The sequence below is a fragment of the Musca autumnalis genome, unplaced genomic scaffold (assembly GCF_047663935.1).
Source record: "Musca autumnalis isolate F117 unplaced genomic scaffold, ASM4766393v1 scaffold_5, whole genome shotgun sequence".
In the NCBI taxonomy this organism is placed as follows: Eukaryota; Metazoa; Arthropoda; class Insecta; order Diptera; family Muscidae; genus Musca; species Musca autumnalis.
The window spans coordinates 179,045,913-179,070,849 of record NW_027412088.1 but is presented as its reverse complement, the minus strand read 5'-3'; the positions used below and the strand labels follow the sequence as shown (position 1 = coordinate 179,070,849).

General features: G+C 38.3%; 1 protein-coding gene across 1 annotated transcript in view; it reads left to right on the top strand.

Moving 5' to 3' along the window:
- The first annotated feature begins 11,378 nt into the window (after positions 1 to 11,378).
- The window catches only part of LOC141387232 (potassium channel subfamily K member 18), a 123,783-nt gene continuing 110,224 nt past the window's right edge, over positions 11,379 to 24,937 (top strand). The window contains exon 1 of the mRNA XM_073956593.1: positions 11,379 to 12,177. Coding sequence (XP_073812694.1) covers positions 11,784 to 12,177 — 394 coding nt within the window. The 5' untranslated portion in view covers positions 11,379 to 11,783. The remainder of the gene's footprint in view (positions 12,178 to 24,937) is intronic.

The following is a 24,937-nucleotide window of genomic DNA, read 5'->3' as shown; positions in this document are numbered from 1 at the left end:
CCGGTAAATCCTGGAGAAGACCCAAGAGATGCAGATCGACACCTACCACCTTTTTGTCGATTTTAAAGCAGCCTTCGACAGCCAGCTACGTTCAAAGGTATTCCAAGCAATGTCTGAATTTGGTATCCCTGCAAAGCTCATCCGGCTTTGCAAGATGACTTTAACTGATATTAGGTCCTCAGTTAAAATTGGAAAGAACCTTTCCGAATAGTTTAGTACCAAAAGAGGTTTCAGACAAGGAGACAGCCTTTCGTGTGATCTTTTCAACATCCTGTTAAAAAAGGTTATACGAGAGGCAATCGTCAAAAGACGTGGCACAATCTACACCAATATCCACATTTTACTTGCTTATGCTGATGATATAGACATCGTGGGACGATCAGTAAAAGAAGTAACCGATACCTTTATGAAGGTCGAAGGAGAATCTGCTAAAGTGGTTCTGGCGGTAAACGGCGAGAAGACTAAGCTGATGGTGTCGACGCGCAATGCGTCCATTGAGATCGGACCAACTGTTGAAGTTGGTTCCTATAATTTTGAGGTAGTAAAAGACTTCGTATACCTCGGCACCGCCGTAAACACAACAAACGACATCAGTTGTGAAATAAAAAGAAGAATTGTATTGGCCAACAGATGCTACTTTGGCTTAAGTAAGCACTTTAAAAACAAAGCCACAACTGGTCAAACAAAAATAACGCTTTACAAAACACTGATACTACCCGTGCTGATGTATTGCTGATGTTCCGAAGCCTGGGTACTTGCGCAAGCAGATAAGGTAGTGCTTGGCGTGTATGAGAGAAAAATTCTTCGAAAGATCTACGGACCGATCTGCGTTGACGGTGAATATCGACGTCGTATGAACCACGAGCTGTATCTGCTATACAACGACATCGATATCGAGATGCAGCGATTGCGTTGGCCAGGCCATATAATAAGAATGAGCGATGATGAACCCGCTAAAAAGGCGTATAAATTCGAGCCACATGGCGGTGCACGCAGAATTGGCAAGCCAAAGAATAGATGGCGCAAACAAGTGGATGAAGAGATGACAAGGCGCGGTATTCCAGAAAGCGAAGCACGAAACAGAGAGAATTGGAGATCTTTTCTTAGTTCGGTCTATGGAGCAAATGTTCTGTAATGGGCCAGCTAAGTAAGTAAGTACATGATGTTTATCATTCGTTGTTGCTCACGTACACTGCGAATGAGAGAGAATGCGGAAGTCATCCTGAAGTGACCTCAGTTGTGAAGAAATGAACTTGGAAGTCACTCCAGCGACACTTCTTGGAGATTATTTCCGCGATGGTGCTTGGAATAAAAAAAATATTATTTTTATTTTTTTCTATTTATTTTTTATTTTTATTTTAATTTTTTAATTTTTTTTGAGTACGCTCTTTTAGAGAATTTATTCTTTGGAATTTCCGCCAACATTAATTTTGTCATTTTAAGAATGTGATGTTTTTTGTTGTTGTCTGACTTGGGAAGTGAAGCCGGACCTTCAGAGTGCAAAGCGAGTATGCTTACCACTGCACCATCGTCTCATATGCTCCATATTTGTTCAAATGTGTTGAATTATTAAATAAATGTAAACAATCGCATTGGAAGTCACTCCGCAGTGTCAGCATACGCGACAAAAGGTAATCATAATAATGCTATAGAAATTGTTTGTGCAATTCACCAACGATTTTCCTTGGCGTGTCTCCGGAGTGACCTCTTAGTCGAGGGAGTGAAGAACTCATTTCCAAATGCTGGCAGGGAACTCAGTGGGCGCCGCAGTATACAGATGGGCGACTCTGCACTAAAACATCCTCTAATTATGCAAGACCCTCTTTCGGTGTTTTCTATATCTGTGTATAAGGACTTTATTGGAGACCTGCTTTCTATGAAATACCCCTTTCATTTTATAAGACTCCTTTTTGTGGCCTAAGTACGAACCCTACTTGTGAAAATCGGCTTCGATTTTATCCATCTGATTTAAATTGTGTTGGGCCCCAAATGTTCAATTGAACGAAATGTTATACATTCCACTCAACGCTTTCCAAACGTCATATACTTTTCACTCATACCTCGTATACATTTCTGTTCTTGTGTTTTGTATATACCTGCGCTATACCATAGAATTACTCACATAAAAGCGTATGTCAAATGTGATTATAATTTAAATTTTATGATCGTCTTTTTTCATTCATCGTCTTAATTTTAAGAAATTAACACGAGGATTTTCCGTTTAATTTATTTTTTCTTATATTTTCAAGTGATTTTAATTCCGGGTATTCCGTGAGTGTTCCAACAAAGAATACGTATGTATGTATATTAGACTGGTTTTCACTCATAGGAAAAATATCGAATTCGGATTTTTTTCGGCGGCAACCCTCTAAGGTGTTTAGTTTTGTTAGATTTTAAGATTGCCAAAGTGGTGCAATGGTATGCACACCCGCCTTGCACGCTGAAGGTCGTGGGTTCGATTCCCCGGCCAGTCAACATCAAAATTTTCATCGGTGGCAAAATACCCCTCAGTAATGTTGGCGACATTTCCTGAGTATATCTATGTTATATAGTATATCTATGTTTATTTATGTGCCTTGAAGAGCCAAGTAAAATATACTTTAAGTAAAACTATTCTTTAAGATATCCACGTCTTGAAGGGTCAAGTAAAAATATTCTTTAATATATCCACGTCTTGAAGGGCCAAGTAAAACTATTCTTTAATATATCCACGTCTTGAAGGGCCAAGTAAAAATATTCTTTAATAAATCCAAGCCTATATATATTCTGTATGACTCCCTATAGATCTCCTTACATTCTGTTCGAATCTGTATTGAGTAATGCTCCTCATATTCTGTTTGACATCTGTAGAGTTCTGGATAGTAGATTCGGAACTTATATTACATTAGAACTTCTGTAGTGCTTCTCATATTCCGTTTGGATTTCTATAGTGCTCCTCATAGTATATTCGTAGCTCTTATTGTATTTAAGTTTCTCTATATAGAATATGAGGAGTTCTATAGAATTCTGAATGGAATATTTAGACCTTTATGCAGTTACCCATATTTATTGGGTCTCTATTCGTACCTCGATGGAGCTCTTCATAATCTACAAAGACCTCTCCTCATAATTAATTCAAGCCCTTATAGGTAGTCCCATAATGTTGTTGGGGGCATCTAAAGAGCTCTTCAAAATCTGGAGAGATTTATACCCTCAGTTTTTAGTCTAAAACCAATAAGGAAAGGATCAAAGTAGGGCCGGACCGACTATATGATACCCTACAACACTATGAATATGTAAAATACATGTTTATGGGAACTATATCCTAATCTGAATCGATTTAGATATAATTTGGCACATTTATTTCTAGACCAAGTTCCGTATATAACGAGTTTGGTGCAGCAAAACCTCAAATCGACGCGAATATATATATTGGGGGCTATATCCAAATCTGAATCAATTTCGATATAATTGGGCACATTTTTTCTAGACCAAATTTAGTCACACATTCCAAATTTCATCGAAATCGGACGTATGTATATAGCGTGTTTGGTGCAGCAAATACCAGAATTCAGCCGAAAATATATATGGGAGCTATATCCAAATCTGAACTGATTTTCACCAAATGCAATCGCGTTCATCCTAAGGCTCAAAAAATGATATTCGCAAAATTTCAACTGAATGGGACAATAAATGCGACCTGTACGTTACAAATGGGGTAAACGTCCTCTTTGCCAATGCACATTGTTAAAATAGTTAAGTTTTTAAAACGTTACGACGGGAAATTTTGTTCGGAAATATTGAAAACACGGAAATGACAAGAAAGTATAAGGATCGATTTAATTTTTCCGAACTTCCACCCTTCGAACTACCCCTTCAGAACTTCCCTCTCCCAACTTCCACCCTCAGAACCATCGCCCTCAAAACTTCCACCCTGCGAACCACACTCTTCTGAACTTCCAACCTGCGAACAACCCCATTCCGAACTTCCAACCTCCGAACCAACCCACAAATCTCTTAGACTAAACTTTATTTTATAGTTTTTTATTTCATTTTTATTTAATTTAATTTTTTTAGTTTTAGTTTTATTTTATTTTATTTTATTGTATTTTATTTTATTTTTATTTTGATTTGTTTTTTTAATTTGTATATATATTTTTATTTTATTTTTTATTTTTATTTTATTTTAATTTTATTTCAGTTGTATATTTTTATTTTATTTTCATTTTATTTTATTTTATTTAATTTTTTTATTTTTTTTAATTTATTTTTTTTAAGTTTTTTATTTTTATTTTATTTTTTTAATTTTATCTTTATTTTCATTTTATTTTTTGTTATTTTATTATTTTTTCATTACTCACTTTTAATAACACCAGTTTCTTTTCATTTTTGTTCTCGCGTCCCATTTCTATACCCTCAGCATTTATTCCAACGAGGGTATATACACTTTCATACGGACAAAGTGTGCCTCATCGAAATAATGTTTTTAGACCCCAAGCATGTTTGGACGAAATGACAGACAATTTGGAGTCGATTGAGCAATGTCCGTCCGTCTGTCTGTCTGGCTGGAGCGCACGGTAACTCTCGAACGGATCAACCGATTCGATCCAAAATTTGGCTTTCGTAATATTTTGTCCAAACTTAGTTTAAGTTCGAAGATGGGTTATCCTCCCCCACAAAAGTTCGAAAATGTTCGAAAAATTTGTACGTACGATAAATCTTGAAGGAAGTAACCGATTCGGTCCATACTTTGCAACCCTTGAAATGTCTACCAGACTTAGATGAGGTTCCAATATGGACTCAATCGGTCCACTCCTTCGGGTACCTCCCACACAAAATTTCGGATAAGTTCAGTTTAGAACCTGCTCTAGAATCGCTTTAATGTTTGTTTTAGCAACTTGTATTCACTGCCCCCCATACGACGGTACAAGATTCATCAGGGGCTAGTCCATACTTCCTGAGAAAATAGCCTGAAAGTTGCACAAAACCCCTATGACATCGTGAGAGGTGGTTGGAGCTCAAGATAACTCTCGAACGGCTCTGCCGATTGGGTCCAAAATTTGACCTTAGTAAAATTTTGTCCAAACATAGTTTAAGTTCGAAAATAAGCCATATCGGTCCACTCCTTCAGGTACCTCCCCCCACAAAATTTCAAAAATGTTCGGAAAAATTGTTCGTACGGTAACTTTTGAAGCGAGTGGCCGAATTGGTCCATACTTTACACATCCTAATATATCTACCATATATAGATCAGGTTCCCCTATGGCACCATATGTTGTGGCTGGAGATTCGTTCTTTTTAGTATCTCCTCCGCAAAACTTTTTATCTTTAATCCTAATCAACATTTTTGTCAGTTCAAACGCCCACAAATTTCAAAACCCTCTAAATACATACGTTTTTGGGGAAAACTTGTTTCAATATACATAGGCTGAGGGTATATCTCTGTCGGCAAAGCCGACTGATACTTTTTTACTTGTATTCTCTATACTTCGCTCAATAATGGTCTGAATGTTACAAAAACACCACCCAAGTGGCATTCTTGGCTTATAAGTTGATTTTTTTTTGAATGGACTGTCACTGATTGGATCTGTCAGTGGAATAATTAGGACCACTGTTTATGTTTACAATGTTCTTTAATCCTAAAAGGACCTGCATCGATGTTCTGATCTTCTACAATGTTTAAAAATGTACATTGGAACCTTGCAAAAACTTCTTTGGTCGCCAACCAAAATTGTATTTATTTTTAAAATTAGGGATATTTTCGTAGCACATTTAGGTCTACCTCTCCGATTATTGTCTGTTGTACAGTAATATGTTGCGCGAGCTTAGCTGTCGGCAAAGTCTATTGATTCTGATTCTAATTTTTAAACATTTTGACATAAGGTGCTAATAAGCGTATTATTGCTGACATAAATTTAAATCTGCTTTTAGTTTCTTTAGACTTCTTAGCAATTAAAGTCAATAAAATATATACTAAACATCTGTAGAGGCTTCATCGAGTGGGGGGTTTCTTAGGCATAAAGAAAATCTTTAATGTTTTTGTAGGACATAAGATATACCAAGAAAACCTTAAGAGACTTCCTTTGGTGGGTTCATAGGTCTAGAGAATATCTTTATTAATGTTTTATGTATAGATGTGTTCATTGAAGTCTTTCGAGGGCCTTTTTATACCCTTCACCATAATATGGAGGGTATAAGAAATATTCATCGGAGACCCTATAAAGTATATACATATATTCTTTATCAGGGTAAAATTCTAAGTCGATATGACCTTGTCCGTCCGTCTGTTGAAATCAAGATACAGCTTCGTACTTTGACATAGAAGTTTCTATTACTCCTAAGATGTTTGATATTGCAAATGGGCTTTATCGGTCTACGTATAGCTCCCATAAAACGGTACCACCCGATTTTCGGTATTTTGAAGGTTTTAGTCTCATTATCACACCGAAATGGCTGAAATTTGGTACTTAGTTTTCGTTGGGGGTATACAACTTTTCCTCAGAATTTTGTCGGTATAGGCCCACGCCTTAGAATAGCCCCCACAGAACGGTACCTTCCTGTTTTCGGTATTTTGAAGGCTGTTGCCTCAATATTCCACCGAAATGGCTGAAATTGGGTATTTGGTCTTAATTTAGGGTATTAAATTTCCGTATGAAATTTATCAGTATACGTCCACGCCTTAGTATATCCTCCATAGAACGGTAGCTCCCTATTTCCGGTATTTTCAAGGTTGTGGCCTGAATATTCCACCGAAATGACTGAGATTTGGTATTTGGTCTTCATTTGGGGTACCATATGAAATGTTTCGGTATAGGTCCACCCTTTCATTTAGCCTACAGACGAAGATTACCGTTATTTTTAATCTGGTGTTAGGTTTTTTTTTTCATTATATATTAGAGACATTCGAATCTTTTGTGTGTCTTTTATGGTCTTTCATAAATCCACAAAATGTCTTCTTAAGCTCACAGAAAATGTTTATATGAAATGTTTGTGTCTGTAGAAGATCAGAACATCGATGCAGGTCCTTTTAGGATTAAAGAACATTTTGAATGCCCTTTCAAGTATAAATTCGAGCATTCAATATCCTTATTTGTCTATGGGATATCAAGGAAGGTATTCATTTATGGTTATATTAAGTCTAAAGAAGTCCTCTGAAGGTATTTGCATGTGCAGTGATATCTTTTGAGATCATGACATGGCTTTGAAGGGATATATTTTTCTAGTGCCAGGTCTATAGAAATTAAATAAAATACTTTTAGGCAAAAAATCATGGTGTGAAAGAAGGTATTTGGTGTCTTTTGGGTGGCGTCTTAGATCGACAAGGGCTATGGAGCGTATAATTGGTGTCATAACGTATACGACACAGACAGAAGATAAACATTATATTGATTATTATGTTAGGTTCTTTGAATTTTTATTGAAAAAATATGCGTGGAAGATCATTAGATACATTCGAATTGTTTTGCTGGCCCTTTACGGGCTTTCAAAAAGCCAGAAAATGTTTGTGTCTGAAGAAGACCAACAGATCGTTGCAGCAAAATGTTCACAAAATATGCGTAGAAGATCATTAGAACATTCGAATATTTTGCAGGACCTTCATAAATCCACAAAATGTCTTCTTAAGTGCCCGGAAGATTTTATATGAAATGTTTAGGTCTGAATAAGAACACAAAATCGATGCAAATCCTTTTAGGATTAATGAAAATCTTGAAGAATTTTTCACTTAAAAAAAGATTATTCAATTTCTTTGTTGGTCTATGGGAGATCAAGAAAGGTCTTAATTTCTGTCCACTGTAAGTTCAAAGAAGTCTTCTGAAGGTATTTGCATGGGCAGTGATATGTTTTGAGGTCTGGGCATGACTTGTGAAGGGCGATGAAAATAAACAATTTATTTTCAACGAAGAATAAGATCACTCTAGAATTTTTTCATACAATAGATTAGGCGTATCCTATTTTATGTTCAATGATAGAGAACAAGAACAGGATAGAATTGGATAGAAAATTGGTGTCTTTTGGATGGCTTTTTAGATTTACAAGGGCTATGGAGCGTATAATTGCTGTCACAACGTATACGACACAGACGAACATAACCATTTTTTTGAGTCTGATGTTAGGTACGTTGAATTTTTATTGCAAAATTTGTGTGGAAGATCATTAGGGACATTCGAATTGTTTTGCAGGTCCCTTACGGGCTTTCAAAAATCCACAAAATGATTTCTTATGTTCACAGAAAGTGTTTCTATGAAATGTTTGCGTCTGAATACGAACAGAAGATCGATGCAAGTCATTTTAGGATTAAAGAAGATATTCAAGACTATTTCAATTATAAAGGAGAGTATTCAATATCTTTATTGTTCTATGAGAGATTAATAATGGTTTTCATTTCTGTCCAGTGTAAGTTCAAAGACGGTGTTGCCCTAAAACTTTCATTGGAAGCCAAATACCTCGGTGTTATCCTGGACCAACGTCTTAATTGGAAAAGGAACACTGAAGAAAGGGTCAAGAGGGGTTTTATGGCACTCTATTCCTGCAAGAACTCCATTGGTAAAAGTTGGGGTCTGAGACCAAAGCTCGTACTCTGGCTGTACGATACGGTGGTCCTCCCTATTCTTTTCTATGGTGGGCTTGTCTGGTGGCATGCTCTCGGGAACAGTGCACTTCTGTCCAAATGATCAAGTGTTCAAAGAGCCGCATCTCTGCTAATCTCTGGCGCCATTAGAAGCACACCTCAAGCCGCCCTGAATGTGATACTTGATCTCCAACCTTTGGACATCACTATACACTTTCAGGCGGCGAGGACGGCTTTTAGGCTTAGAGAGGCAGGTGTGTGGCAGTGTTCACGTTTTGGACATGCTAAGGTCCTCTCCGCTTTCACTGATTTACTTGAGTCTAGTGGTTCCAATCACATCAGTGATTATATACCCACTGTACTCAATTTCAGCCAAATAAAAATCACAATCCCAAGCAGAGATGCCTGGTCTAGTGGTAGCCCTCCTCTTGGCGGTCTGGCCATCTACACAGACGGCTCTGGTGCCGGCATCTTCTGCGAAAATCCACAAATTAAACAATTCTTCAAACTCAATGATAATTGCAGCGTCTTTCAAGAAGAGATTTTTGCATTTAGGAAAGCAGTGGATATGGTCAAAGAACTTGGGAGCAGCCTTATAGGACCGATGACTATTTTTGTCGATAGTCAAGCGACCCTCAAGTCGAGGACCATAAATTCAAAAGCTATACTCTACTGCAAAAACGCTCTGCATGAAGTACGCGATATCGTTGGCCTTTGCTGGGTTCCAGGACACAGTGATATAGAGGGAAACGAAGAGGCGGATGAACTAGCAAGGGGTGGATCTCAGTCGACTGACTTACTAGTTGAGTCATCTATCAGACCACCAAGGTGCTACTACATCCGGAAACTTCGCGGTTTCTTTCTTAAGAAGGCAGGGCAAAGATGGCACAGGGAACCTGGTTGTAAGGTATCCAAGGCAATCTGGCCTAGCTACTCTCAATATAGAACCAATTCTCTCTTCTCACTTAATAAGTTAGGGATAAAGACCACTGTAGGACTCATTACGGGTCATAACATGGTCAGGCCCCTAACTTCTAGATGGGACAACAATAGTGTAGACTATTGTAGACTATGTCAAGACCCAGAAGAAACAGAGACGGTCGAACATCTACTGTGTAGGTGCCCCTCGCTACTCACGAGGAGACATCGATTCTTCGGTAGACATGAGATAAATAATCTGACTTTCTTCCCCCATATAGATCCCATCTACATTTATCAATTTGCCAAAAATCTTAATTGGCTTGGCAAACAAAACTAATCAACCACTTTTCTATTCTTCTTCACACAGGGGGATAGAAATCGGCTCAGCTTAAACCACATCCATACTACATCACCTTTACTACATCAACACATCTTCAACTACATCAACTCATCCTCAACTACAGCAGCCACACACCCACATCCATAACTTAATCACATCGATAAAACCAAAACTCTTTTTCATCAGAATCAGCAATAGACAAACCACCGCATACCGTCCACCATATACACCAGCACTCATCACCATCACAACCTGAGCAACCAATACTTTAAACTCTACAATAGACCTACCACAACACTCAACTTTTTTCTAAGGATGATCACAATGGATCTCAAGGTCTCCGAGTGAAGTAGCTGCCAACAACGGTAGCTGCGCGTCCTATAACCTAACCTAAGTTCAAAGAAGTCCTTTGAAGGTTTTAAGGTCTGGGCATGACATTTACAGGGTGATGAAAATAAACAATTAGGCATATCCTATTTTATGTTCAATGATAGAGAAACCTTTTCCTATTGAGACAATTCGAAAATAGTACCACACCACTTGTTGAAATATTTCAAATGTACCGTAATTTTTTATATTTGTCCAATTTTATATTTTGTAATACAGAATAATGGTTAAAGTTATCATTTCTCACACCATAATCAGGAAGAATAGATTCAAAAATTATGTTACAACAACCCTCAAATTTATTCTCTCCTTCTAGGTAATGTGCTTTGAAGTTAATGTTATGTAGAATTGTTTTCTTCAGCTCAGTTCCTCAGGGCGCATAACTGTTGTCGTTACTTATACGTCAATCTTATAGAGAGCCACTCAAGTTCAGAATTTACAAAATCAAATTCATTGAATCCATGATTAGGTAGGTATTTTCTGCGAAACAAATAGCCACATAAGTATTATTTGAAACATCCGCAAGGTAGATTTTCTTGGAACTCAAAATGAAAATGGACAAACCAAATAAAATATATAAATTTATTGGAATTGAAAAACAAAGATGACAATGGTCATTGATTTTAAAATAGATATTAATAAAATATAAAAATTCGCAAGAGTGGTGGCAATGATGGCGATGATGATCAGAGTGGGCTAATGATTTGCTTGAATAACACTTGTTCCAGTTTTGAGTTTTCCCAAAGAAAAAAATAATTCATGGACTCCAATGACGACAATTTCGGCAAGTGCTGGTGGTGTTTGTTCTTAGGAACACATTTTTCTTTGCTTTCTTTTTTATTGGCAAGCGAAATCTCAGCATCATGAGCATCAGCAACGCCATCAAAGTCAAGAGAATCGGACAATAACGTCACTCACTTATATGGCTGCGTGTATGGATGGATATATATTTTGACGATATAATGATTAACACACAACAAGAGCATCAGCAACAACACACAAACAACAACAGCAACAACTGTATGAGTCTCCATGGGTCGTCATCATTTTCATAATTATCAGGAAAATCAACAACATCATTATGAACATCATCGTTAGTTAGTTTTTTTTTTTTTTGGTGTGTGTTTGTTGTTTTCTTCATTTTGCTGGTGAGTAAAAGCCAGCAGCCAAAATTTTGGCGAGTGGCGACTTTGTTTCAGTTTGATTTTCATTTAAGAACGATACGGAACAAACGCGTCGAAGTAGAATAGAGGCAAATTGAAAAAAAAGAAACGGCGTTCGACACATTATTCGGATAACACTTAGCGGTTGATAAGTGAAAGATTATTTAAGTTTTTTTTTGAATATTTCGCAATAGTTTTTTCGTTGAAAATAATAAAAAAACAAATTGGAAGAAAAAATCAAAGAAATGTGTGATTATTTTAAAAGAATAAGTTAAACAAAAGTGTAGTAAAAAATATTCCAAAAAGTCATGATAAAATATTAAGTTAGCAATTAGTTTTTAAATAAGAAAGTTCAAATATTTAATTAATTAATTAAAAAAAAAAAAAAAAAAACAACAAACCTGCAAATCGAAAACCCTCCAAAATGTCACAATCAACGCCCCCACCAGCGCCCTCAAGATATCCCAATCGCCCGCCCCGCATTATCATTCGAAATCCACAAAGTGGCAATGGTTCTGCCATGGGTTCCATGCCACCCACAGCCCAGACCGCTACATATGCCGGCACCACCTCAGCTGCCGGTGCCCCCTATTGGCCACAATATTCAAATCCCTTTGCTGCCGGTAATTTTATGGCCAAAGGTTTTGAGGGATTTGTTGATTTCACCAAATCGGGCATGAGTTTCGGTGAAAAATTCACCTTTAGCATGTACAATAAGTTAAGTAAATGGTCCAAGAAATGGTTTACACACATATTCCTGTTAACAGTTGTGGCCCTGTATACAGTGGGCGGAGCATTGCTGTTTCAGGCTATTGAAAGTAAGTAAAGCTATATTAAAAAAAAAGAAAATTATAAAAATAAATGGAAATAAGATATTTCGGAACTATTGTTTTGAACTGATGTGATCCGAAAATTGTTCTATTGGAAGTGCATGAAAAAGTAAACATGACCTTAAATTTAGACGATTTTTAATTGATTGTGAAGAGACTTAAGGCCTCGACACATAAGAAGCATGGCATTCTTGCTTAAGTCATATCTGGTAAACGACTAAAGACTAAGTACGACCTAATTCAAATGTGATTCTGAAATCTTTTTATTAGGTCGAACTTGTTCTTTAGTCTTTTATCAGATATGACTTCAGCAATAATGCCATGCTTCTTATGTGTCGAGGCCTTTAGTCAAACATTTGAAGGAATTTTTAATTATGTTTCCATAAAATGCCCTGTAGGCCTATTCTGTAACTTTTATCGGTGGAAAAGTTGTTAAAATTTCATTTGTTTTTGTAACTACAAAACAAACAAATGAAATTGTTGTAATATAAACAATGAGTAAAGTTGTTAAAAAGTTACAGAATAGGGCCTCTGGAGCGTATAATTGGTGTCATAACGCAACATAAAGCAACAGAAGTCCATAAATACACTGGAAGATACGAGGAGTTTTAGAGAATCACTCGGATGTTTTTTTTTTTTTTTTTTTGTTAACATAAACTAAGGTTAGGTTAGGTTTAAGAATGCGCAGCCCTCAATTATAATTGGTGACTGCTTCACTCGGAGACCGTTGGTCCATTGTGTTCATCCTGTATAGGCTATTTTGAGATGCTGGAAATGATGATTTAAAGATGATGGTGTATTGCTTAGATGTTTGAAGATGAAGGAGATGATAGAGTGTTGATGCAGCTTGATGAAATGAGGATGATGGATAGAGGTGAAGAGATGATGGTGAGTGTAGGAGGAGGATCTGGAAAAGTGAAAAAGATTTTTTTTTATTAAAGGTTGCTAGTGATATTTGCCAAGCCATGCTAGATGTCTGGCAAAGTTGAGCAGGACGATGGGATCTATGTTAGGCAGGAAGTTCAGAGTGTCTATTTCATATCTGCCTAGTGTACGGTATCTCCTTGCTTGCAACTTGGGGCACCTACAAATCAGATGTTCGACCGTCTCTATCTCCTCCGCATCTTCACATAGTCTGCAGTAGTCAAAGCCACTGTCGTCCCGTTTTGAAGTTAGGGATCTAACTCTGCAGCGACCTGTTTTAAGTCCAACCGCGATTTTCATCTCTAACTTGTCAAGTGAGAGGATGGAAGCCGTTCTTCGACGAGAAACCTCAGGCCAGATTGTTTTGGATACCCTACAACCAGGTACCAATAGCCATCTTTGATGTGCTTTCTCATTGAAGAACTCCCGATGTTTGGCGATGTAGTGACACATCGGTGGCCGGACGGTTTCATCAACGGATAAGTCGATAGACATAGAGCCACTTCGAGCCAGTTCATCTGCTACCTCGTTTCCCATGATGTTGCTGTGACCCGGAACCCAACATAGCTTTACGATATCGTGTAGTCACCGGTCCTGTAAGACTGTTTTCAAGCCCTTTAACCAATTCAGCATAAACTAAAGTATTTAAGGTTTTTCAGTACCTGCTTTAGAGGGTTTATTAGCATGATAATTATAAGAGTCTTCCGAAGGACTACTGTCTAGAGAAGATCAAATGACTACTTGTTACGTATATTTAGGTCTTATTTAGGCGCCAGGACCTCCTTGAGAATTTAAAGGTGAATAGAATATGTGTAACGGTGTCTTATGACTAGAGATGAACATTGAAGACATTCGAAGAGCTACCGACTTTTATATAATGTCTATAAAGGCAATAAAAAAACATGGCGAAAGAAGACAAGTGGATGCTCTCTTAGGGAGAAAGAAAAATTGGAAATATTTCTTTGTATGATGGAGTATATTTTATATCTTCTTTAGGAGATCAAAGAAGTCCTATAAAATGTACATGATCTTGAAAAGATCAGTGAAGTCTTTCCTAAACCTAAATTAAAATACTTCTTTGCTGCTTGTTTCTCAAGAAGGGCACTGGAATCTGTTTAAGAGTGACTTAGGTACATAAAATCTTATTACTTACTTAGCTGGCCCATTACAGAACATTTGTTATATAATGTTTCGAGCTCCGCTTTTTGGAATACAGCGCCTTGTCATCTCTTCATCCACTTGTTTGCGCCATCTATTCTTTGGCCTGCCAATTCTGCGTGCACCGCCAAGCGGCTCATATTTATACGCCTTTTTAGCGGGTTCATCATCGCTCATTCTTATTGTATGGCCTAACCAACGCAATCGCTGCATCTCGATACGTTTAACTATATTGATGTCGTTGTATAGCAGATAAAGCTCGAGGTTCATACGACGTCGATATTCACCGTCAACGCTCCGTAGATCTTTCGAAAAATTTTTCTCTCAAACACACCAAGCACTGCCATGTCTGTTTGCGAAAGTACCCATGCTTCGGAGCCATACATTAGCACGGGTAGTATCAGCGTTTTGTATAGTGTTATTTTTGTTTGACGAGATGTGGCTTTGTTTTTAAATTGCTTACTTTGACCATAGTAGCATCTTTTAGCCAATACAATTCTTTTTCCTATTTCACAACTGATGTTGTTTGTTATGTTTATGGCAGTGCCGAGGTAGACGAAGTCTTTAAATACCTCTTCAAATACCTCAAAATTATAGGTACCAACTTCCACAGTTGGTCCGAGCTCTATGGACGCTTTGCGCGTCGACACCATCAATTTGGTCTTTTCGCCGTTTACCGCCAGACCCACTTTCGCAGATTCTGCTTCGACCTTCTTAAAGGTATCAGTTACTTCCTTTACTGATCGTCCCATGATGTCTATGTCATCAGCATAAGCAAGTAACATGCTGCTTTATAATCGACAAAAATGTGATATGTGTCGATCTGAGTCTTCTCCAGGATTTGCCGCAAGGTAAATATCTGGTCAATGGTGGACTTGCCAGGTCTAAAGCCACATTGATATGGTCCAATTATTTCGTTGACCATTGGCTTTAGTCGTTCGCACAATATCCCTGACACTATCTTATAGGCAATAGGGAGAAGACTTATGCCCCTATAGTTGGAGCATACAGTCTTATCTCCTTTTTTGTGGACGGGACACAGGAGGCTCAGGTTCCAATTGTCGGGTACGCGTTCTTCCTGCCAGATGGTGCTAACTAGCTGATGCATACACCTTATCAGCGAGTCGCCTCCGGTTTTAAACAGCTCGGCCATCGGCTCCTGCTGCTTTATTATTCTTCAGCCGGTTGATTGCTGTTTTACCCCCATTTTGGCGGGGCGGTATGCATTCTATACCATCTTCTGGGATTGGATCTGTGGTATCATCGTCTTCGCTACTATTGGATACCAGCAGATTGGCAGCAGCAGATTGTTCCTTCCATATCCTGAGCACGCTATCTGTATCTGCTACCAGATTATCTTGCTGGTATCTACAGGAGGATGTGCCTGTACCAAAGCCATCTGTTTGATGTTTCACTCTTTGGTAGAATTTTCGGACTTCATTCTGTCTCCTGTACATATCGATTTGTTCATACTCTCGCTTTTCCATCTCTCTCTTTTTCCTGCGGAAAAGACGTTTCTCCTCTCTTCTTTTCTCCCGATACCTCTCTCGTGCGCTACGCGTTGCTACTGATTGTAAAGTAGCCCTATATGCCGCATTTTTCTCTTCGGTAGCAGCACGACACTCCTGGTCATACCATGGATTCCTTGGAGGAGGTCTCTGGTATCCAAGTATGGATTTTGCGGCTGTTTGCATGGAGTGGGCATTGTTTTGCCATTGTCCTGATATGTTATCGGGACGAGGAGTGCTTTGATTAAGCAGTTGGGTCAGTTTAGTGGAATATGCTGTGGCTATCTGTTGTGATTGCAGCTTACCGATGTCCATCTTCCGTGATGTGTCTGTTCGCACTTTGTGTGCTACGTTTAATCTGGTACGTACCTTTGCTGCAACAAGGTAGTGGTCCGAGTCTATATTTGCACCTCGGAACGATCGTACATCCAACAAGCTTGATGCATGTCTTCCATCTATCACAACGTGATCAATTTGATTTCTTGTTCTTTGATCTGGCGACAGCCAGGTGCCCTTATGAATATCGAGATGCTTAAATATGGTACTGCTAACTACCATGTTATTTGCCGCTGCGAAGTCTTTCAGCCTCATACCATTGTCAGATGTTTCACTGTGGAGACTGAATTTCCCGGCTGTTGGGCCAAAGATATTCTCCTTTCCAATTTTGGCATTAAAATCGCCTAGTATAATTTTAATGTCATGGGCAGGGCAACAGTCATAAGTTTCTTCTAAGCGCTCGTAAAATATATCTTTGGTCTGTTCGTCCTTGTCTTCAGTGGGAGCATGAGCGCAAATAAAGCTGATGTTGAAGAATTTAGCTTTTAATCGAATTACAGCGAGACATTCATTCACTGGGGTGAAGCTGGAGACCAGATGTTTTAACCTCCGACCAACTACAAATCCGCAACCAAACTCATGCTTTGTGTCATGGCAGCTATAATACAGTGAGTCACCTTTAGGTGTTGGTGTGACGCCTTTCCCGTTCCATCGTATTTCCTGTATGGCAGTAATGTCGGCCTTGTACTTTTCAAGTACATCTGCCAATGCATAAACTGCACCTTCTCTATGAAGAGTGCGAACATTCCAGGTGCAGATTCGCAGATCATGGTCCTTAAAACGTTTGCGGGGGTCGTCAACTTTTGAGGGATTTGTTTTTCTTTCGTTTTTTCATAGTACGCTGTTTTTTTTAGCTCGCTACCTTTAACGGGTGTTAAAGGCTGTTCCCCAGGTGACACTGCGGGGAGGTCAGTGTCCACTTGAGATGAAAGATGGACCAAGATAAATGCTGGGCTTTGCTATGTCAAAGCCGGTCAGGACCGTTCCTTGGTATCTTCCATCCCCTACGTCACCCACATAAAATCTTATTAGATATGTTTTATGTGAGAAGAAGATAAGCCTTCATAGGTTTAAAAATCATTTGCAGGTCTTCTTAGACGTAACGCAGGGTACTGAAAAACCATAGGTCTAAACAAAACTTGTTTAAGTCTAAAGGTGATCACTGCAGTCCATCGAAGGGTGTATATCACATCTTCAGTTCCGTAAAAGTATTAAGAGGGATCAAGAGGTCATTATAGTGTTATGAAGTTGTTGTGTATCTACAGAGGAGCTTTGAGGTTGAAAAATGTTGTTTCTATATTGTAAAGGCCTCAACACATAAGAAGCATGGCATTTTTGCTGAAGTCATATCTGATAAAAGACTGAAGACCATGTTCGACCTAATAAAAAGATTTCAGAATCACATTTGAATTAGGTCGAACTTGGTCTTTAATCATTTACCAGATAAGACTTAAGCAAGAATGCCATGCTTCTTATGTGTCGAGGTCTTCATTTTTCACCTATGGTGCGTATAATTGGTGTCACAACGTATACGACATAGAAGTAATCGTTAGCAACAGTTATTTTATATTTGTTGTTGGAATATTTAACAACAAGTGTATCAGAAAACATATATGAAAGTTTGGAAGAGGCATTTTTAGACATTAAATGAAGTGTTGACTGTGTTCGTAGCACTATGCGGGATAACATAAGGCATTCTTAGGTCATTTGAGGGGTTTCAAGGTCAATGTCTTATTAAATAGTGTTTTATGTCAAGAGAAGATCATGGGAGCCTTTCGAAGGGCTTCTTATTCAAAAGAACGTTCTTAAATGTATAAAACCTACACAAGATCTGTGCAATCCATCTTAGGTCTAGACGCAGGACTATGAGAGATAAGATAAGGCATTATTAGGCTGTGAAGGCCACCGGATGGTTTGTAAGGTCAACAAATTTCATTTGAGGGGGTTTTATATCTAGAAATAATCATTGAATTCTTTCGAAATAATCATTGAATTCTTTCGTTTCAACTTTTCACCAGAATAGGATCTGCTCACCTCTAATCTCGGTATAATTTCGTTTTCGGCAGTAGATTCTTTTGTATTTGTTTTTCGAGGAAATTCTGGTTTCTCTGATTTCTTTCTAGGCTTCGTAATGGAAGATGTTGCAGCTTTCGGTGTTTATTTCTATAGATTGATTATTGTCAATTGATGATGTTGCAGCTGCTGGGGACCAGGAGTATCTTTGTTTCCTGCTGTTTCCATCGCAGAATCTTCGTTCTTCTTCGTTTTTCGAATATTTTCGCTTCTTCTTTTCATAACTTTTTCGTATCTGTTCGTCCTCTACGTTTTCTTCTCGTCACCTGTTCTTCTTCTCTTTCGTTCTTCCTCTCGACATATTTCGTCTTCTTCGTTTATCTTCTCGTTACCCGCACTTCATCATCGTTTATCTTCTCGTCACCCGTTCTTCTTCTCCTTCGTTCTTCCTCTCGCCATCTGTTCGTCATCCGTTTATCTTCTATACTCGTTCGTTTCCGCCGCCGGTCTCCCTTTCTATCTTCAAAGGGAATGCTTGATGGACCAAAATGTACAATTATAAATTCGATGGGATGCTCGGTGCATCCAACAGACTGCCGCAGCTAGTCTGTATATGAATTAATATGTCCATAAAATTAGAATTACTACTTAGTTCTATTGAATGTCCTTGATCTTTGTACATCAATAGGCGTTCAAAGATGGTCGCCTTTTGTCGAGCAAAGCTTTGATCGCGTCCTTAGTCCATAGGATACCATTTAAACATCATTGATTATTAGAAAGCCTTTGAAGTTATTTTAGATTCAACGATCTTTAGTTCAGTAAAATATTTGTGAATAATGCAAAGTCAATCGAATTTATTTAAAATCGTGTTTTGTGTAAAGAAAATCATTGAAATTTTATTATTTTTTAACATCTTTAAAAAATATTTAATTACAAAAAATAAAACTTTATATTCACGGAAGGTGTATTGAGGAAAGGGAAGCTTAGTTTGGGATTTCTAAGGTTTAAATAAACTTTTGGATCTCTTATTGGATATAAAGAAAAATGTTTTATGTCTTTGTAGACCAATAAGAAAGCAAATAAGGCCTTATTAAGCCAAAACAAACTTTTGAGGACCTTCTAGAGAATCGATTTTGAGATAGTTTTAAATCCGATAAAAGATTATTTAAGCCTGTAAGAGTATTTGAAGGGTCTGTTGGTTTATACTATGTCTTTTTAAATATTTTATAGCTAAAGGGAAGGGTTTTCAGGGTTATAGGGAATTGCTCAATGTCTTTGTAGTTCCTCAGGGGATCAAATGGGCCTTTCATGGTTAAGAAAACTTTCATCTACGCAATTCCATTTAAAATATTCTTAATGTCCTCGAAAGTATTTTCAGGTCCAATTATAGCTTCTTTTGGTTATGATAACATAGACGGACGTTTATAGAGTGTTTGTAGCTCTAGAGGAGTTCAAATAAGTCCTTCTGAGACTTAAATAAAGCCTTTGAGTCTTCTTATTCAGTTTCATTTTGTCTTCAGACTAATGTTGCGTATAACTGTTGCCGTAAGGTATACTCCTCCATTGCCAATGATGTTTATTTTTAAAGCTTTGGCGATATTAACCCTTTGCAAAAGAAGTTTTATGATTTTATAAAATTTAAAAAGCATTGCGAGATATGAACACTTTTTTCACAAAATGAAAGAAAATCACCGCATTTTTGAGGATCACAAAAAAGATCGTGACTTTGGGCAAAACTGAATGATACAAAACGTCTTGTACTCTCTTTAAGTGGTGTGTCACTATATACTTCCTGTAGTACTGTTTTCAAGTTAAATTCTTATATTAGGAGGGTCATAAAAGGAAATGTAATTTTTTTATCCTCAGCCTTTAGGCTATCGATGATCAAAAATGTACCTCATTGAAATAATGGTTTTATAGTCGATCGCTAAGTCCTTCTGGCTGTCTGGTGTGCACCAAAATTCACGAACGGAGCAACCGATATGTCCAAACATATTATGTATATTTCAACGGTGACAAAATACCCCTCAGTAATGTTGGCGACATTTTCTGAGTATTTCAGCCAGGTAAAACTTCTCTTCAAGTGGTGTCTTAAGACACGCGGTTTTGGCTCGGCGATAAAGAGTAGGTCCCATATCTTACTTATTTAGCTGGCCGATTACAGAACATTTGTTCCATAGAACGAACTAAGAAAAGATCTCCAATTCTCTCTATAGTGCTTCGCTTTCTGGAATACCGCGCCTTGTCATCTCTTCATCCACTTGTTTGCGCCATCTATTCTTCGGCCTGCCAATTCTGCGTGCACCGCCATGCGACCTGAATTTATACGCCTTTTTAGCGGGTTCATCATCGCTCATTCTTATGATATGGCCTAACCAACGCAATCGCTGCATCTCGATACGTTTAACTATATCGATGTCGTTGTATAGCAGATACAGCTCGAGGTTCATACGACATCGATATTCACCGTCAACGCAGATCGGTCCGTAGATCTTTCGAAGAATTTTTCTCTCAAACACGCCAAGCACTGCCTTATCTGCTTGCGCAAGTACCCAGGCTTCGGAACCACACATCAGCACGGGTAGTATCAGTGTTTTGTAAAGCGTTATTTTTGTTTGACGAGTTGTGGCTTTGTTTTTGAAGTGCTTACTTAAGCCAAAGTAGCATCTGTTGGCAAATACAATTCTTCTTTTTATTTCACAACTGATGTCGTTAGTTGTGTTTACGGCGGTGCCGAGGTATACGAAGTATTTTACTACCTCAAAATTATAGGAACCAACTTCAACAGTTGGTCCGATCTCAATGGACGCATTGCGCGTCGACACCATCAGCTTGGTCTTCTCGCCGTTTACCGCCAGACCCACTTTAGCAGATTCTCTTTCGACCTTCATAAAGGTATCGGTTACTTCTTTTACTGATCGTCCCACGATGTCTATATCATCAGCATAAGCAAGTAACATGTGGCTATTGGTGTAGATTGTGCCACTTCTTTTGACGTTTGCCTCTCGTATAACCTTTTCTAGCAGGATGTTGAAAAGATCACACGATAGGCTGTCTCCTTGCCTGAAACGTCTTTTGGTACAAAACTCTTCGGAGAGGTTCTTTCCTATTTTAACTGAAGATCTTGTGTCAGTTAGAGTCATTTTACAAAGCAAAATGAGCTTTGCGGGGATACCAAATTCAGACATTGCTTGGAATACCTTTGAACGTAGCGGACTGTCAAAGGCTGCTTTAAAATCGACAAAAAGGTGGTAGGGGTCGATCTGCATCTCCTGAGTCTTCTCCAGGATTTGCCGCAGGGTAAATATCTGGTCGATCCCATATCATTGAGCTAATATGAATCCGGGTGCACTCATTGATATGAGAGAAGTCTCCATTGTCCCGTCTGGGATGTTTGAGGAACAATTATTATAATACTTCTTCCAGATTAGGATCGAATATGAAATAAATTGGTCCAATCCATACTTTTCACACAAAAAAAGCTTTTTTTGATAAATTTCAGCTCAAGCAGATTTCCCTGATCATTTTGTTCGAGGATTGTTGTGAAATTGTCATCGAAGGTAGCCCTTGTAAATCAAAGATCTAAATACAATGGTGACCAAATAAAAGGCTCTTCCGTGCGATAACTATTGAAAGGAATGGCTCCCTGATCCTGTTCCAGGATGAACACCATTCGCTGAAATCCAATTAAAGGCCACCTATCAGATCTTGTTGAAATTCTAATAGCGGACAGGCAGTCACTGTCGTTATGACACTATTACAATTTTTATACCCTCCACCATAGTATGGAGGGTATATTAAGTTTATTTTTCCATTTGTATATACGTATTCTTGATCAGGATAAAATTCTAAGACGATCTAGCCATGTCCGCCTGTCTGTCCGTCTGTTATTATCACTCTAGCGTTCGTAAAAATTGAGCTAGAGCGCTATATTTTTGCACTCGAGTGTCTTTTTTCCATAGGCAGGTCAAGTTCGAAGATGGGCTATATCGGACCAGTTTTTGGTATAGCCCCTATATAACGGTACCTCCCAATTTTCGGTATTTTGGGGAATTTAGTCACACTTTTTGACCGAACTACTTGTAATTACACGTTTGGGGTTCCCAGTGGCCATAAAATATCTCCACCAAACACCGTCAACATAGGTCAATGTTTTTGTATAGCCCCCATATAACGGTACTTCCCGATTTTCGGTATTTTGTGGATTTTTAACTAGAGTTTTAGACCCAAATACCTGCTATTGAACATTTGAGGTTCCCAGTGACCGGAAAACATATCCACCGAAAACCGTCAGCATAGGTCCATGTTTTGTTATAGCCCTCATATAACGGTATCTCTGGTTTATTGGTATTCTAAGCATTTTAGCTAAAAAATTTCGCCGAAGTACCTGTAATTTGAAAGCTAAGGTTCCTAATGATCAGAAAACATCTCCCATATAAGGGTACCTACCGATTTTCGGTATTTTGTGGATTTTAACTAAATTTTTTGACCAAACTACCTGCAATTGAACATTTTAGGTTCATAGTGACCGCAAAACATATCCACCAAAAACCGTCAACATAGATCCATGTTTTGGTATAGCCCCCATATAACGGTACCTCCCTATTTTCGGTATTTTAAGGATTTTAGTTACAATATTTGACCGAACTACCTGTAATTTGACAGTTGAGGTTCCTAGTGATCACAAAAAATGTCCATTTAAAACTGTCAACATAGGTCCATGTTTTGGTATAGCCCCCATATAGCGGTACCTACCGATTTTCGGTATTTTGTGGATTTTAGCTAAAAGTTTTCACCGAACTGTCTGTAATTTGAAAGTTGAGGTGCCTAGTGGCCATGTTTTGGTTGAGCCCCCATATAGCGGTACCACCCGATTTTCGGTAGTTTGAGGATTTTAGCTACAATATTTGAGCGAGCTACCATTTAAAGATTCCAGTAGTCACAAAATATCTCCTTCAAAGTCTGTACCTCCCGATTTTCGGTATTTTGATGATTGTAGCTACACTTTGCGACCGAACTACCTGTGATTTGACGTTTGAGGTTCCTAGTGGTCACACAACATCTCCACCAAAAAAGGTCAACATAGGTCCATGTTTTGGTATTGCCCACATATAACGGTACCTCCCGATTTTCGTTTTTTGGATTTTAGCTACAGTTTTTCCCAAGAAACTGCAATTCGACATTTGGGGTTCCTAGTGGTCACAAAACTTTTCCACCAAAACATAGGTCCACACTTTGATATAGCCCCATATAAGGTTCCCGACCGATTAAATACATGTTTATGCTTTTTTAGCTAATTTAGGTATCAGTGGTCACAAAATATATCCGCTTAAAATTGTGGACAGGACAGAAAATAATTATGGTGGAGGATGTAAAAATTCGGCCCGGCCGAACTCAACGCTTTTTTTACTTTTTACTTCCTAATATATGGCCCGATATGTCCTAAGATTGCACTCAAGTTTTTGTGGACTATAATTTTAGGTTCCATACTTTTCTGGATAATGGTCCGAATGTCCCAAAAAAAAATCTCTCGCTTGCAATAAGAGAGATTATTATTATTTTTTGGTTATTGCTGTGTTTAATGGGTCTGCCAGTGGATTATTATGCCCAGTTTTTATGATACCTAGCCCACAAAGGCCAAAAACGTTCGCTGGAAGCTTTTTATACCCTCAGCATTTATGCTAACGAGGGTATATACACTTTCATACGGGCAAAATGTGCCTCATCGAAATAATGGTTTTAGACCCCAAGTATATTTGGACGAAATGTGTTTCAGACAATTTGGAGTCGATTGAGCAATGTTCGTCCGTCCGTCTGTCTGGCTGGAGCGCACGAAAACTCTCGAACGGATCAACCGATTCGATCCAAAATTTGGCTTTCGCAATATTTCGTCCAAACTTAGTTCAAGTTCGAAAATGGGTTATATTGGTCCACTCGTCCGGTACCTCCCCCACAAAAGTTTGAAAATGTTGGGAAAATTTGTGCGCCCTATTACTCTTGAAGGGTAACCGATTTGGTCCATACTTTGCACATCTTGAAATTTCTACCAGACTTAGATGAGGTTGCAATATCAATTGGTTCACTCCTTCGGATACCTCCCACACAAAATTTCGTAGAAGTTCAGTTTAGGACCTGTTATTGAAGCGCTTCGTTTTTTGTTATAGCAACTTGTATTCACTTCCCCTCATACGACGGTACAAGTTTTATCTGGGGCAGGTCCATACTTCCTGAGAAAATAGCCTGAAAGATACAAAACCCCCTATGACGCCGTGTGTAGTTGTTAAAGCTCAATACAATTCTCGAAAGAATCTGCCGATTCGGTTCATAATTTGGCCTTCGTAATATTTCGTGAAAATATAGTTTAAGAACTATTGTGGGGGAGGTACCTGAGTAGTGGCTGGAGCGCGTGGCAACTCTCGAAGCTTTGAACTTTTATCCTAGTCCATATTTTTGTCGGGAAGTTTATACGCCCACAATTTTGAAACCCCCCTAAATACATACGTTTTTTCGAGAAAGTATTTTAATTCACACAGGCTGAGGGTATATCTCTGTCGGCAAAGCCGACTGATACTTTTTTACTTGTTTTCTTTCTTCACCTACGAAAAAGCTATTTACTTGTAAACTTTGGTATCGGTACATCCATGTCCACCAGTCCTATAATTGATCTTTTCTTGTAAGGAAATGCCGATGTATCCTCTCTTCTTTAAATACAAACTGAATTTGTAAAGGCCATCATCATCCCATAATTTTTTCCCCAACATCTACTCTATTTCTCCCACTGTTGCAATGCATTTCCACCCAAGCTATGC